Source organism: Microtus pennsylvanicus, chromosome 7, assembly GCF_037038515.1.
Source record: "Microtus pennsylvanicus isolate mMicPen1 chromosome 7, mMicPen1.hap1, whole genome shotgun sequence".
NCBI classification, from domain to species: domain Eukaryota; kingdom Metazoa; phylum Chordata; class Mammalia; order Rodentia; family Cricetidae; genus Microtus; species Microtus pennsylvanicus.
The window spans coordinates 123,854,809-123,867,288 of NC_134585.1; the positions used below are offsets into that span (position 1 = coordinate 123,854,809).

The 12,480-nt window shown below is 54.4% G+C and overlaps 3 protein-coding genes across 10 annotated transcripts in view; 2 read left to right on the forward strand and 1 right to left on the reverse strand.

The window, feature by feature from the left end:
• Positions 1 to 5,787, forward strand: part of Pmf1 (polyamine modulated factor 1) — a 29,568-nt gene extending 23,781 nt beyond the window's left edge. For 2 of the 4 annotated variants that reach the window (XM_075978586.1, XM_075978587.1), the window contains exons 3-5: positions 546 to 646; positions 3,424 to 3,619; positions 5,418 to 5,787. In XM_075978586.1, the coding sequence (XP_075834701.1) occupies positions 546 to 646; positions 3,424 to 3,619; positions 5,418 to 5,471 (351 nt within the window). In that variant the 3' untranslated portion in view covers positions 5,472 to 5,787. The remainder of the gene's footprint in view (positions 1 to 545; positions 647 to 3,423; positions 3,620 to 5,417) is intronic. The other 2 variants (XM_075978590.1, XM_075978589.1) reach the window with 2 other exon arrangements.
• Positions 5,788 to 7,011: 1,224 nt separating this feature from the next.
• On the forward strand, positions 7,012 to 8,300 carry Bglap (bone gamma-carboxyglutamate protein). The gene is made up of 4 exons (XM_075978591.1): positions 7,012 to 7,613; positions 7,704 to 7,736; positions 7,852 to 7,921; positions 8,068 to 8,300. Exons 1-4 carry the CDS (start codon positions 7,403 to 7,405, stop codon positions 8,198 to 8,200), a joined length of 447 nt encoding a protein of 148 aa, XP_075834706.1. The 5' UTR covers positions 7,012 to 7,402; the 3' UTR covers positions 8,201 to 8,300.
• An 84-nt stretch (positions 8,301 to 8,384) lies between these two features.
• On the reverse strand, positions 8,385 to 12,433 carry Paqr6 (progestin and adipoQ receptor family member 6). Of its 5 annotated transcripts, none has more exons than XM_075978592.1 (8): positions 12,247 to 12,433; positions 11,437 to 11,512; positions 10,791 to 10,918; positions 10,490 to 10,692; positions 10,289 to 10,415; positions 9,578 to 9,674; positions 9,325 to 9,475; positions 8,385 to 9,087 (listed from the first exon to the last, which is right to left on the reverse strand). In XM_075978592.1, the coding sequence occupies exons 1-8, from the start codon at positions 12,264 to 12,266 to the stop codon at positions 8,813 to 8,815; spliced, it is 1,077 nt and encodes a 358-aa protein (XP_075834707.1). In that variant the 5' UTR covers positions 12,267 to 12,433; the 3' UTR covers positions 8,385 to 8,812. The 5 variants fall into 5 exon arrangements, with proteins under 5 accessions (XP_075834707.1, XP_075834708.1, XP_075834709.1 ...); XM_075978593.1 differs by having other exon boundaries at positions 11,446 to 11,512; positions 12,247 to 12,416; XM_075978594.1 differs by lacking the exon at positions 12,247 to 12,433 and adding an exon at positions 11,949 to 12,008.
• Positions 12,434 to 12,480: the final 47 nt, after the last annotated feature.

Here is a 12,480-nt window from a genome sequence, read left to right on the forward strand (position 1 = left end):
CGGGAGAGCATGGCAAGGGGAAGAGAACAGGGAGGACCACCTGGGAGTAGATGTGGGCATCTTGTTTGGTCTAATTTGGTCTGATTGGGGTTATTTGCGTCAGCAGAGAGGCTCGTCTTAAGAAATATACCTAACAAGAACCTTCTCAAAAAAGAAAAAAAAAGTTTTCATTATGTTTCTAGAAAGCCATCCAGCCTGTGCTGTTGCTCCAGGATGGTCTTATTAACAACAGGTACCTGGGGTGGAGACAAGAGAGTGGCTGTCTCTAGAGTTGGCTCTGTGTAGCCCTGGCTGGCCTGCCTCTGCCTCTGGAGTGCTGGGACCAAAGGCATCTGCTGCTACTCCTCATGTAGGCTCTTTTTCGGTGTTTGCTATTTTATATTTTATTGTGTTAATTCTAAAAGCCACACATTGTAGAGAAATTGGACGATTGAGGGGAATGATAAACATTAGCCAGGATCTTCCTAAGTGCTGTTAGCAGCTCAGCATATTTCCACTGAGAGCATGTATGAAGTCATCACAGCTCTGTCCTCCCTTCTGCTCAGGAGGAAATCTCAGAGATAAAAGAGGAAGGGAACCTAGAAGCTGTCCTGAACTCCTTGGATAAGATTGTTGAAGAAGGCAAAGCCAATGGAGAGCCGGCCTGGTGAGAAGGGGTAGAGGGTGCTTCAGCAGGGTGCTGGAAGCAGTGTCCGGAAGAAGACAGTTCTCATCCATATCTGACTTCCTAGACTCCTGGCCTCTGAAACAACCGTTTGAGGCCTTCCTGGGACCCCTGGGATCTTATAGGAGTAAGTAGAATTGGCTCAGGGAGGACGCCAGGTAGTGAGACTCGGCTCCATAGACGTTTTAGGTGGGCAGGTGCATGGCATTGATTAATTTGTTTGTGCAACACTTAGGAAGCATGCTCAGTGTGATTGCAGAGGCCAGAGATTCAGGAGTGAGCAGGCCGCCCTCTGCATTGCCTTGGACAGCATGGCTGTCTGTCTGCCGTGTGCTGGAGAAAGAAGCGGTGACTGGGGTGAGGGGTGGCCTGGGCTCAGGAACCTTCCACTTCCTGCCCTTACAAGTCCAGGCTACAGTTGGCATATACCTCTTTATTATTCTATATATAGTATTAGGACTGAATGTGGGGCCGTGGGCAAGCTAGGCAGTTCTGCTGCTGAGTTATATAGCCTTAGCCCTCTCTCTACATTTTATTTTGATCCAGGGTCTCACTGAGTTCCCACAGCTGGGGCTGTAGATGGCTCGGTAATCAAGAATATGCTGCTGGGCTGGAGAGATGGCTCAGCGGTTAAGAGCACTGACTGCTCTTCCCAAGGACCCGGGTTCAAATCCCAGCGCCCATATGGCAGCTCACAACTGTCTGAAAATCCAGTTCCAGGGGATCTGACACCTTCACACCAATGCACATAAAATAAAGCTAAATAAACCATAAAAAAATTAAAAAAAAAAAAAATATGCTGCTATTCAAAAGGACCAGGGTTTGGGTCCCAGCACCCACGTAGCTGCTCATAACCATCCTTAACTCCAATTCTAGGAGATCCAGTGCCCTCATCTGGCTCCACCAGCACTCATGTGGTACACATACATATGTGCAGGCGAAAACAATGTAAAACAAGTTATCTGAATTTCCTTCAGCTGGCCTTGAACTTCCCAGTTGAGGTTGGCCGTGATCTTGTCGCTGTTGTTCAGACTGACCTGTCTTTGTGTGTGATGTTTGCCTGAGTCTGTCTCTGCATTGCTCTCATGGCCAGGCTGTCAGAAGAGGGTGGCAGATCTGAAGCCTCTGAGCACTCTTGACCTCTGTGTAGTAATATGAGCTGCGGGGCTCCCGGCACCCGGCCGCCCACATGGCTAGCTCTAGCTTATGCCCCGAAATAATTACACGGAAACTGTAATCTTTTAAACACCGCTTGGCCCATTTCTATCTAGCCTCTTCTAGGCTAGCTCTCGCACCCGGACTAGCCCATTTCTAATAATCTGCTGTAGCCCACAAGCTGGCTTACCAGGAATGATCTTAACCTGCGTCTGACTGGAGTGGGAGAATCATGGCGGCTCATTGACTCAGCTTCTTTCTCCCAGCCTTCTGTTCTGTTTTCTCCGCCCACCTATGTATTAACCTATGAGGGCCAAGCAGTTTCTTTATTGCTTAACCAATGAAATCAACAGATTGATATGACACTCCCACATCACCTCGGACCTTTTCTCCAACCAGAGCCTGTAAAATGTTTGTTGGTTTCTTTGTTTTGAGACACGACCTGTATAGCCCTGGCTAGCCTAGAATTTATTGTGTAGACTATAAATCATAAAGATCTGCCTGGGATCAAAGTGTGCACCACCATGACTGACCTGCAGGCCATGAACCTCGGCCCTCCTGCCTTAGCCTCTGAGGTACTCTAGATTACTATGGACCACCAGGTGCAGTTTGGATATCTTTTTTTGTACTTGTTCTTTAAAAAATTAATGATTATGCCAGGCGGTGGTGGTGCACGCCTTTAATCCCAGCACTCAGAAGGCAAAGACAAGGAGATCTCTGTGAGTTTCAGGCCAGCCTGGTCTACAAGAGCTAGTTCCAGGACAGGAACCAAGCTACAGAGAAACCCTGTCTTGAAAAACAAACAAACAAGCAAACAAACAAACAAACAAAATTAATGATTCTGGCATGGCTCAGGATGGACAAGCAAGTGGGGAAGGGAGGCTGGGGATCAGCTGGGACCTGGCCTGGGACTAGAGTGTCTGTGGCCCTTCTTCCTGTGATGGGCTATCCCTCAGCCCAGAGAGCCCCCAAGGAGCCAGCACAGCGGCTCCAGGCTCAGGTTCTCTGCTGGGAACACCTCTCACATTTTAAAATTACACTTGTGTATTCTTTGGGGGTTTATGTGCAGGCCATGTGTAGGGTCAGAAGACAGCTGAAGTCTTGTGACTGAAAAGGAATTTATAGGAAAACCTACAGTAGTGTTTGCGCATTGAGTGATCCTGCTCCCTTACTCATCTGTATGTGGTCGCTCTCACAGGGCCTCCGAGAGGCTGGGCCCTCTGAGAAGCTACCCAGTCTGGGAAAGGTCACCCTGCCTTCATCCCCATCTCCCTCACTCATAGTCTGTTGGGGTAATGTACCGGCCAGGACACATGGTCATGAGGACAGAGGCAAAGTCTGGGGAGCCACTGTGAGTTCTAGGGTGCTGGAGATGGGTGAGTGTGTGGAGGAGCAGGCTGTGTGTGAGTGAGGCGGCCTGGAGGTGTGCCTGTGGACAGGCAGGTTGAGGGGCAAAAAGCCAGAGTTTCCGTCAGGAGTAGGTTTGAGAGGTAAAAGGGATCCCAGAAGAATCAGCCTAGCCCAGGACTTGAAGTTACAGACTGGGTTTAAAGATAGAAATATCCCTTCCTGTCTCCTGGGAACCATGTGCCCCTCTCCCCCAGGCGACCCAGTGGAACCCCAGAGAAAGACCTGTGCAGTGTTATGGCACCCTACTTCCTGCAGCAACGGGATGCCCTGTGCCACCGAGTGCAGAAGCAGAAGGCCAAGAACCAGGACCTGGCTGATGCTGTCCTGGCTGGGCGCAGGCAGCTGGAGGGGCTGCAGCAGCAGATCCAGGCCCTCCAGCAGACATGGCAGGCAAGTGTTTGGCTCAGCCTGTTTTCTCTTGTCTCAGGCCCCCTGGCTTGGCTTCCTCTCTCCCAGCCTAAGGGATCCCATGGGAGCAGTGCGGTCCTGCAGCACCCTTGCCCGGACATGCGAGGCTGAATCCTCAGTTCCTGTGCTGCGGTCCAGTGCAGCATGTGTTCCTCTACAGCTGCTACGTGAATGGAAGCAGAGAGGGCAAGAGCCTGGGCGCAGCTACTGCTGCTGTAGACACGGCCAGTGTCCTTAAAGAGCATGTGTCAGAAGGACCCCAGAGGCTGCTGACCTGGGTGTGAGTTCCAGCACTCACATGGCAGCTCACACCCCCACTCCCAAGGATCTGTCTGCTCTTCTGGACCCTGTGCACATTGGAAACATAAACTTAAAAAGACTGCAGAGCCTCTGGTGGTTGGGAACATGTGCCAGCAAGTGTGCATCCCTGAGAGAAAGCCAGCTTCTGAATTGGTCCCAAAGGACTTGTGAGCTCGTGGAGCCGGGTGATGCAGGTGGCAGGTGTGACTGCTCCAGGTGCGCCTGAGTGGGCCTAGTACAGCAGATAGCCACTTTCTAAGGCAGATCGTCCAGCTTCCAAAGCTCATGGCTCCCAGGTTTCTTCTGGTTCTCTCTTCTGCAGCCTGCCAGCCTCAGACAGGTAGCAGCAGATGGAAGGCTGTTATAAGGAGGGCCTCTTCTTTGTCCCAGCTACCCAGCTAGCCTAGCTCCAAAGTAACCACACAGAAACTGTATTAATTAAATCACTGCTTGGCCCATTAGCTCTAGTTTCTTATTGATTAATTCTTACATATTAGGTTAACCCATTTCTATTGTTCTGTGTATCACCACGAGTTCGTGGCCTTTCAGCAAAGTCTACCTCTGGCATCTCTCCAACTCTGCCCTTTCTCCCAGCATTCAGTTCTGTCTTCCCTGCCTACCTAAGTTCTGACCTATCAACAGGCCCAAAGCAGTTTCTTTATTAACCAATGAAAGCAACAAAAAGACAGCAGGACCTCCTACACGAGAAGGCCTGTCCCCATCCCTTCCAGTCTCCCAGTGCTTGGTCCTTAGGTACTTAAAGCCATCTTGGTGGATCCTCAGCCTCTCCATCCCCAGGAGACTGCCTAGTGCTCCCATCTCCCTGGATAACAAGTTGTCCAAATCATGGTTCCTGAACCTGTCAGCTCTTCTCCTATAGCCACAACGCCAGCCCAGCTCCCATCCTGGCCTTGTCTGAAGTGCAGCAGCTGGGTCAGATGTTCAGTGCTGACCCTGGGCGGGAGCTTCAAAGCCTCTTTCACTGCCTCACTGCTCAGTGACTGCGCGTTGTCCAGCAGGCCCTGGGTTCTGCTTTTAGCACTAGAGGGAAGGCAAAGGAGCTGGAGCTACTTGGGAGTCCTTTATTTATTTACTATATATACAGTGTTCTGTCTGCGTGTATGCCTGCAGGCTAGAAGAGGGCACCAGATCTCATTACAGATGGTTGTGAGCCACCATGTGGGTGCTGGGAATTGAACTCAGGACCTCTGGAAGAGCAATCAGTGCTCTTAACCGCTGAGACATCTCTCCAGCCCCGGGAGTCCTTGTTGAACATGGGTTCTGCTCTTGAGAGGTCCTGCAGAGGTTGCTAGGGCATCCAGATGGCCATAAGTACTTAGTGGTAGGGACTTCCCACTGTCTTAGTTGATGAGCCACAGACCCATCCACATTGTTGTAGGGGACCTGGGCTGGGAAGGGGCCTGGCACATGGGGTCTGTTTTCCTCATACCCCACACATTGTTCTCTTCTTTGGTTTCAGGCTCTTCACAGAGAGCAGAGGGAACTGCTGTCAGTGCTGAGGGCACCTGAGTGAAGAGCCACCAGACCCCAGCGCAGAGGGCAGTCATGGTCCTATGGAGTCCGTCCCCACACACTACCTTCAGATTCCTGCCGCCATCTTCTGCCTGGAAGACTGGCACTCCCACACTGGGCATCAGACACCAGGCTTTGTCTCCTGGAGTCGTAGCTAGCCTTGGCCCCACGCCCTCCTTCTGGTTCTCCAGCCCTCCCTGGACTGGACTCGGGATAGTGTTTTCAGCCTGCACTGATTGCTGCCTTTCTGAACAGCCTAAGGGCCCTTGCCATGTTCTCCCCACATCCGTAAATAAACTTCCTCTATCACACTGTAATCTGTGAGGATGTGTCTTTGCCAGGCGCCTGGGGTCAGGACCACTTCTGGACTCCTAGGCTCTGTCTGTATTCAAGACATCAGTCTGAGGGCTCTGGAAGCCTACAGGCTAAGGAGTTGGTTGTTTTGTAGCAGGACCCAGGACCATGAGGTTCCCTGAGGTCAGGACGAGCTGCTGTGTGCCGCTCTCTGGGGCACAGAGTGGGGTGAGGTCCCAGCATAACTAAGCACTTTACCTGTTTCTCCCACCCCAGTCTTCCCTAGGGTGGGGCAGATATTCTTTTTTCCTTAACCCAAGGGCTACTTGTGTAGAGGACAGAAGACACCAAGGTGATCCTGTGCTGTCACCTGTCACCATTGTGAATTCAGGTTGATGGCCAGGTGACTGCAGACAGTGAAGACAGGTCAGGGGTGGGAGGTCTGTAATCCCAGCACTCTGGAAGCAGAGGCAGGAAGGGCTGAGTTTGAAGCCAGCCTGGGCTACATCCTGAGACCATCTCAAAAGAACAAAAAGGTCAGACAGGTCACACACAATACCAGGTCACCTTCTCATTCCCCACCCCACCCTGGCTGAGACAGTGGTGGCTCTCAGGTGGGAGACGGGGCCAGGGTAGGATGCTCTGTCCCTGTGAAGACGGGAATAGGCCCCATCTGAGGTTGACACTGGGAGGCTACCCTGACAGGATGGAGACCGCGGGCTCAGAACCCAGACGTGTGTTCTGTGCATGTACATCTTGCAGGTCTTCCCACCAGGGTCCACCTTCCTGGTCTGTGTTGGTCTGTCACTGTGCCAGAACTGAAGAGGCCATACTCACCTTTGTCAGCCGAGGTCTGTGAACTTTTCTCCTGGTCCCATTCGACCTGTCTTAGTTAGGGTTACTAATTACTGTGATAAAACACAACGACCAAAGCAGCTTGAGGAAGAAAGCTTCACTGGCTTACACTTGAGTATCAATGTCCATCGAAGGAAGTCAGGGCAGGAAGCTGGAGTCAGGAGCTGAAGCAGAGGTCATGGAGGGTGCTGCTTACTGCCTTGCTCCCCATGGCTTGCTCAGCCCGCTTTCTTCTAGAACCCAGGACCACCAGCCCAAGATGGTACTATCTATCTACCCTGGGCTTGGCTGCCCCCTTCGATCACTAATTTAGAAATGCCCTACAGCCAGATTCATGGAGGCCTTGTGTCAACTGAAGCTTCCTTTCAAGTTGACAGAAAACTAAGGACACACCACCCACCCTTTCCCCACTTGAACTGAGCTTTCTGCGCTGGGCAAATGAGGACATTGCTGGCCGCTCCTTTCCTGGGGTTTGGCTCCTGCCCTCGTGGCAGACACTGAAAATCACAGGCTATGGGACCTGGAGCCCAGTTCATCCCAAACCTATTTTAGACCTTTGCACCATCTCTAGGGTACTCATAGGGCCCAGCCAGTGCTCTAGCTAAGGCTGAGGAAGATACAGAGACTAGGAGAGGAGGGGCAGCCCCAGGCGGAAGAGGTCGGGGCAGAGTCAGTCTGGCAGCCTCTGATTGTGGCCCACACTCTACAACCAGGGCCTCGCCCAAGGCAGCTGCAATCACCAACCACAGCATCCCTTGGGTTTGACATGTTGAGCCAGGGCACATGACCCCCCAATTAGTCCTGGCAGCATCCCCTGCCCCGCCTGCTCACACTGGGGGCACAGGCAGTGGATATAAGTGGTACTGGAGGCTGAAGGGCACAGAACAGACAAGTTCCACACAGCATCCTCGTGCAGAACTGGCAGGCACCATGAGGACCCTCTCTCTGCTCACTCTGCTGGCCCTGGCTGCATTCTGCCTCTCTGGTCCAGCAGGTGCGTTTCTTTCTTGTTCATTTCTAGGGATAATCATACTCCTGAAGGGTGTCAGGAAGCAGAGCTAGCTGCTTACTCTTTTCTTTACAGATGCAAAGCCCAGGGGCTCAGAGTCTGACAAAGGTACTGGTAGGAAGCCTGGAGCCTCAGCCCTGCCCCTCACCCTGTCTCCAGCTCCCCCATCCCCTGCCTGGCTGTCCCCACCTTTCCTCCCTGACCCTCTCCCTCTGCTGCACAGCCTTCGTGTCCAAGCAGGAGGGCAGTAAGGTAGTGAACAGACTCCGGCGCAACGTGGGCCATGGACTTGGGTGAGTGGGAAGGAGGTGCTGTTTGCCTTCCACATTGGTAAGGAGAGGTTGGGGGGGTCCCCCATGAGCTGCCAAGGGCTGTACAGTGCGGCGGGAGAGGGTGTGTGTACCACATGTTGGCTGATGCCTCATTTGGTGTTTCTCAGAGCCCCAGCCCCCTACCCAGACCCCTTGGAGCCCAAGAGGGAGGTGTGTGAGCTCAACCCCAATTGCGATGAACTAGCAGACCACATCGGCTTCCAGGATGCTTACAGCCGCTTCTACGGCACCACTGTTTAGGGTAGTCTCGACTTGGGCTACTCCAGGATCCGACCCTCCCTGTGTCCTCTCTGCCCTGCAAGTGTGGGTGGCACAGCTGCTCCAATAAAGTCCAGATGAGAAACTGAGCTCCCGTCTGTCCATTGTGGGGTTCAGGGGTTCGGGGGGTGGTGATGGGGGTGGCGGAAGCGCTCACAGTCAGTCAGAAAGCTACAGTCCAGTTTATTGTACTGCTTTGTTGTGGATGGCGCTGGAGGTGGCTTTCTAAAGTCCAGCAGCCCCCCTCCCCACAGTGACCCCCACCACATCCGCTATGTCACTGGGGACACATCCAAACATACGAATCAGCAAAGGCCTGGTCACAATGACAAGCAGAACAGGCAGCTCCTGTGTGGACACAGTTGCTGACAAGGGGCCCAGTCTGGCCCTGGAGCAGGGCAGGTATGTGGTCCAGACGCCTCACAAGCACCCAGGATGACCTGAACTGAGCAGATCACGTGAGAGGCCCCACACCTCCAGCTCTGCCCCAGCCTAGGTACTTGTCCCCACTTGCTGCCCTTCACTGCCTGCTGCTGCTTCTCAGGCCCCGTCAGGGCTCCTCCGCCTCCCTCCATGCCACTACCAGAGATGGGCTCACTGTCGTCTAGCCTGGAGCTCCTCTTCTAGTGGGCCACCCTGCAGCAGGGGGCAGCTTCCAGGGCTGCGCAGCAGAGAAGCTGTGAAAGCGGCGATGATGAGCAGGTTCCCGATCACTGCCAGGCTCAATGTGGCCATGGTGGCCTCCAGGCCAAGGGTGGGTTCTTGCATGGTCAGCCAGGCTCTACGGGATCCCATATCAACCAGCACTGCCTCCAGCTGGAAGTGGGTGCCCAGCACTGCACAGATGTGGAACAGCTGGTGGCTATGGCCTGAAGGGAGGGGTTAACTGGTTAGGCACAGAACCCTCACAGTTTTGAACAGATTGACCTGTAACCTGGGGCAGTCACCTGCCCACTGGGCCTGGGAAGGAGAAAACCAGATCCCTGAAGGTTCTGGAAGAGCGATTGGACTGGGGCGCAGTGGAGGGGGGACTGGGACATCCCTCTTGGCTAGGATACCCCATGTTCCAGTCAAGCAAGGCCAGCCTGAGCCAGGCTTGTGCTCACCAATATAGTCGAAGCGCCCAGGTGCCAGGCGCTCCGGCAGACGGGCTGCAAAAAGGAAGCCTGTGAGCAGAGCACAGAGGAGGTGGTAGGCATGGCTGGAGCTCAGTGCCTCCTGCCCGCAGCTGTGGGTCCTGCCCCAGCACAGCTGCAGCTGGTAAGAGAAAAGAGAGCCACTGGGTGCTGGGCACCAGGGTCCTGTGCCTGGAGAGGGCAGAGAGCTGAGCAGAGACTGATGGAGAGCCCTGGTGCTTACCCTGTAGAACAGCGGGAGGTTGTCAAACAAGAAGGGGTAGGCAAAGGCCGTGGTGCGCAGAACCTTGCTGAGCCTCGGGCTTTCTAGCTCTGGGAACCTGACAAGCAAGAAAAGCAGGTTGGTCTCCATCCCTGGGGTGAGTGCAGATCAAGAAGTTATTTTGGGTCAGAAGGGGGTGAAGGGCCTCGGTGGCTAAAAGAACATCAGGAAGCATGTGTTGAGGCATGCCTGTAACCCCAGCATTGGGAGGTAGAGGCGGGAGGTCAGCCATATAGTTCAAGACCCTGTCTCAGGGTGGTGGTGGTGCCCACCTTTAGTCCCAGCACTTGGGAAGCAGAGACGGGGATATCACTGTTTTTGAGGCCAGCCTGGTCTACTGAGTGAGTTTCGGATGGGTGAGTGGGGACCCTGTCTCAAACAAACAAAAGGAAGTGAGGAAAAAGGATAAATAAAAGGAAAGAAGGGAGAGAGGGGAAGGAAATAGGGGCTGGTGAGATAACTCAGCAGGTATGGTAAACACAAATATATGTAGTAAAAAATAAAAGAGAAAGCCCTCAGGACACAGGATCCTCGCCCCGTGTAAACGCCACGTCTGTTAAGTGGCCACAAAGAATAAAGACATCTGCCTTTCCAGGATAGCACACTGGCCAACAGTAAGGCCTCCTACTGGGTTGGGTACTGGGGTGGCTCAGAAGCAGTGCAGCAACCCACCGCGAGTAGCAGGAGAGGCCGGTGCACAGGAAGGAGTTGAGCGCAGCGGTAGGCACGAAGAACTGGTGCAGGCGACCGTGCAGCCAGGAGGCCGGCATGGAGTAGGCGGCATAGGGAAAGGCACAGCCTGCGGCGAGGTGCAAGTTGAGGCCTGCGAGCTCATCCTCTGCGCCCCACCATCACCCACTGCCCTCAGCTCACCCAGGCTGTAGAGGCTGAGCGCCCCGTAGTCCAGGAAGTAGCAGATGTGGCGCGCACGGGGCGACATGGAGCTAAAGGTGTGCGCGCAGCAGGATGCGAAGGGGTAGAGGCAGGCCGGCAGTAGGAAGACCAGCAACGGCAGGTGGTACGGCTCCGCGGGGAAGCCCGAGCTACCCAAAGCCAGAAGGCGCCACAGGAAGTACCTGTGCCGGGCACCTGCTCAGGCGCTGGGACCAGAGTTCCTGACCAGTCCCTGCCCGCCTGGCACCCCGTCTGAACCTAAGGCAGAACCTTTGCTCACCAGGTGGGTAGAAAGTGAGTCCAGATGTTGACCGTCTCATTGGTCATCTGGAAGGAGCTGAGGACACAGTCTAAGGCTGAGCTTGTGGGGCGTCGGTAGCCAGACATGATGTTGTCTTCCCAGAACACCTGGAGGTGGTGGGGGAAGAGAGCAGAGGGGTCATGGTATGCAGGCCTATCCCCTGCATGAAAAGTGTCTGGTAGCCTGGCCTTTAATCCCAGCACTACTGAGGCAGAGGCAGGCGTTCCATGAGTTCGAGGCCAGCCTGGTCTACAGAGTGAGTTCCAGGACAGTCGGGCTTCAGAGAGAAACCCTGTCTCGAAAAATAAAAAGTGTCTGGAAACAGGATCTCAGTTGTCCCAAGCCAAACTCAGTCCAACCCCTTTCTTACCAGTCTTCCAAACTCACAGACCCATACTGAGATTAGGTAGGATTGGGGAATACACACATAGGGTGTTCTGCAGTAAGGGACTCTGGATGGAGGGATATTTGGGGCTTTGGGGAGAGGTCGCAGGTTCTATACTGCAATAGAGAGATGAGAAAGTTAGCTTGCAGGAGGAGCTTCCCTACTAGCTAACAAGAGGGAAGTCTTTGCCCCAGTGAGCCCTCTGGGGAGAGGCTAAGTTGGTGGGTTGGGGCCCCTCACCCGAGGGACCTGGTGGACTCGAAGAAGTTGAGGCAGCTTGAGACTGAGCATGGTGGCCAGGTATCTCCACGTTGTCCTGGAGATAGAACAGGGGTGGGTTAGGGATTGGCACCCAGCTACAGGTTTCTACAACCAGATTCAGGGTAGAGTCAACCAGAGTCCAGGATGGGCTCCTACACAGGTAGCAGTCGGTGCTGGCCACAGCTGTTTCCCTTTCCCCTCCTGAACCTAGCCCGGGGCATTCAGTCCTGCCGCCGTGAGTGAAGGTCCTCAGCCTCTGCCGGCCGTTGTGCAGTAAAGGACCCCCAGCAGCAAGGCTGCCTCCTGTTAGAACCCCGTTTGGTCCTCAACCAGACTTCAAGGAGTCTCCCCCCTACCCGACGCCCCAAAGACGGAGATAAGAAGGGCAAGGAATTAGGGGGTGCGCTCCTCTTTTCGAAGGAGACCACCTGTGCCCTTGAGAGTACTTGGGACCCCTGCCCCTCCTGGCTCCCGTGCCCCTCAGCCCAGACCTGTGTGCCGCGTCCGGGTGGCCTCGGTTCCGCCTGCCCCGCCCTCCCTTCAGCCGCCTCGCCAAGCACATTCCTTGGCACCGGCGGGGGCAGGGCTAACGGAGTAGGCTGGGCCGCTGACTTAGACCCTTCCTCCTGCCCCAGGCTAAAACTTCCCAGCAAAATCCACCCTCTTTTCCTGCCGCCAGCTTGGCCCGTCCGGGAGTATTGCAGGGCTCTTGAGGACTTACAGTGTTAGTCAGTCTGTCTGTCCTGTGAGCTCGGTGCTAAGGACCTTGCCTAGTTTGACAGCACAAACCTTGTCCCCAGGCCTTTCATCCCAAGTGAAGAGGCGGTGTAGGAGAGGTGCCTATCCTGACTGCTGCCCCTTCTCCCTGGGAAAGGCTGAAACGATTCTGGGAGGGGTCCATCTGCCGTCGCAATAGGGTCTGGAGATCTCCGCAGCAGAGAGGAATGCGAGGCTGGGCCGATACTTCATCTCCCAGAGACTGACCTGGCTACCAGCTAGGATCCTGGAGTGGCTGGGGATGTG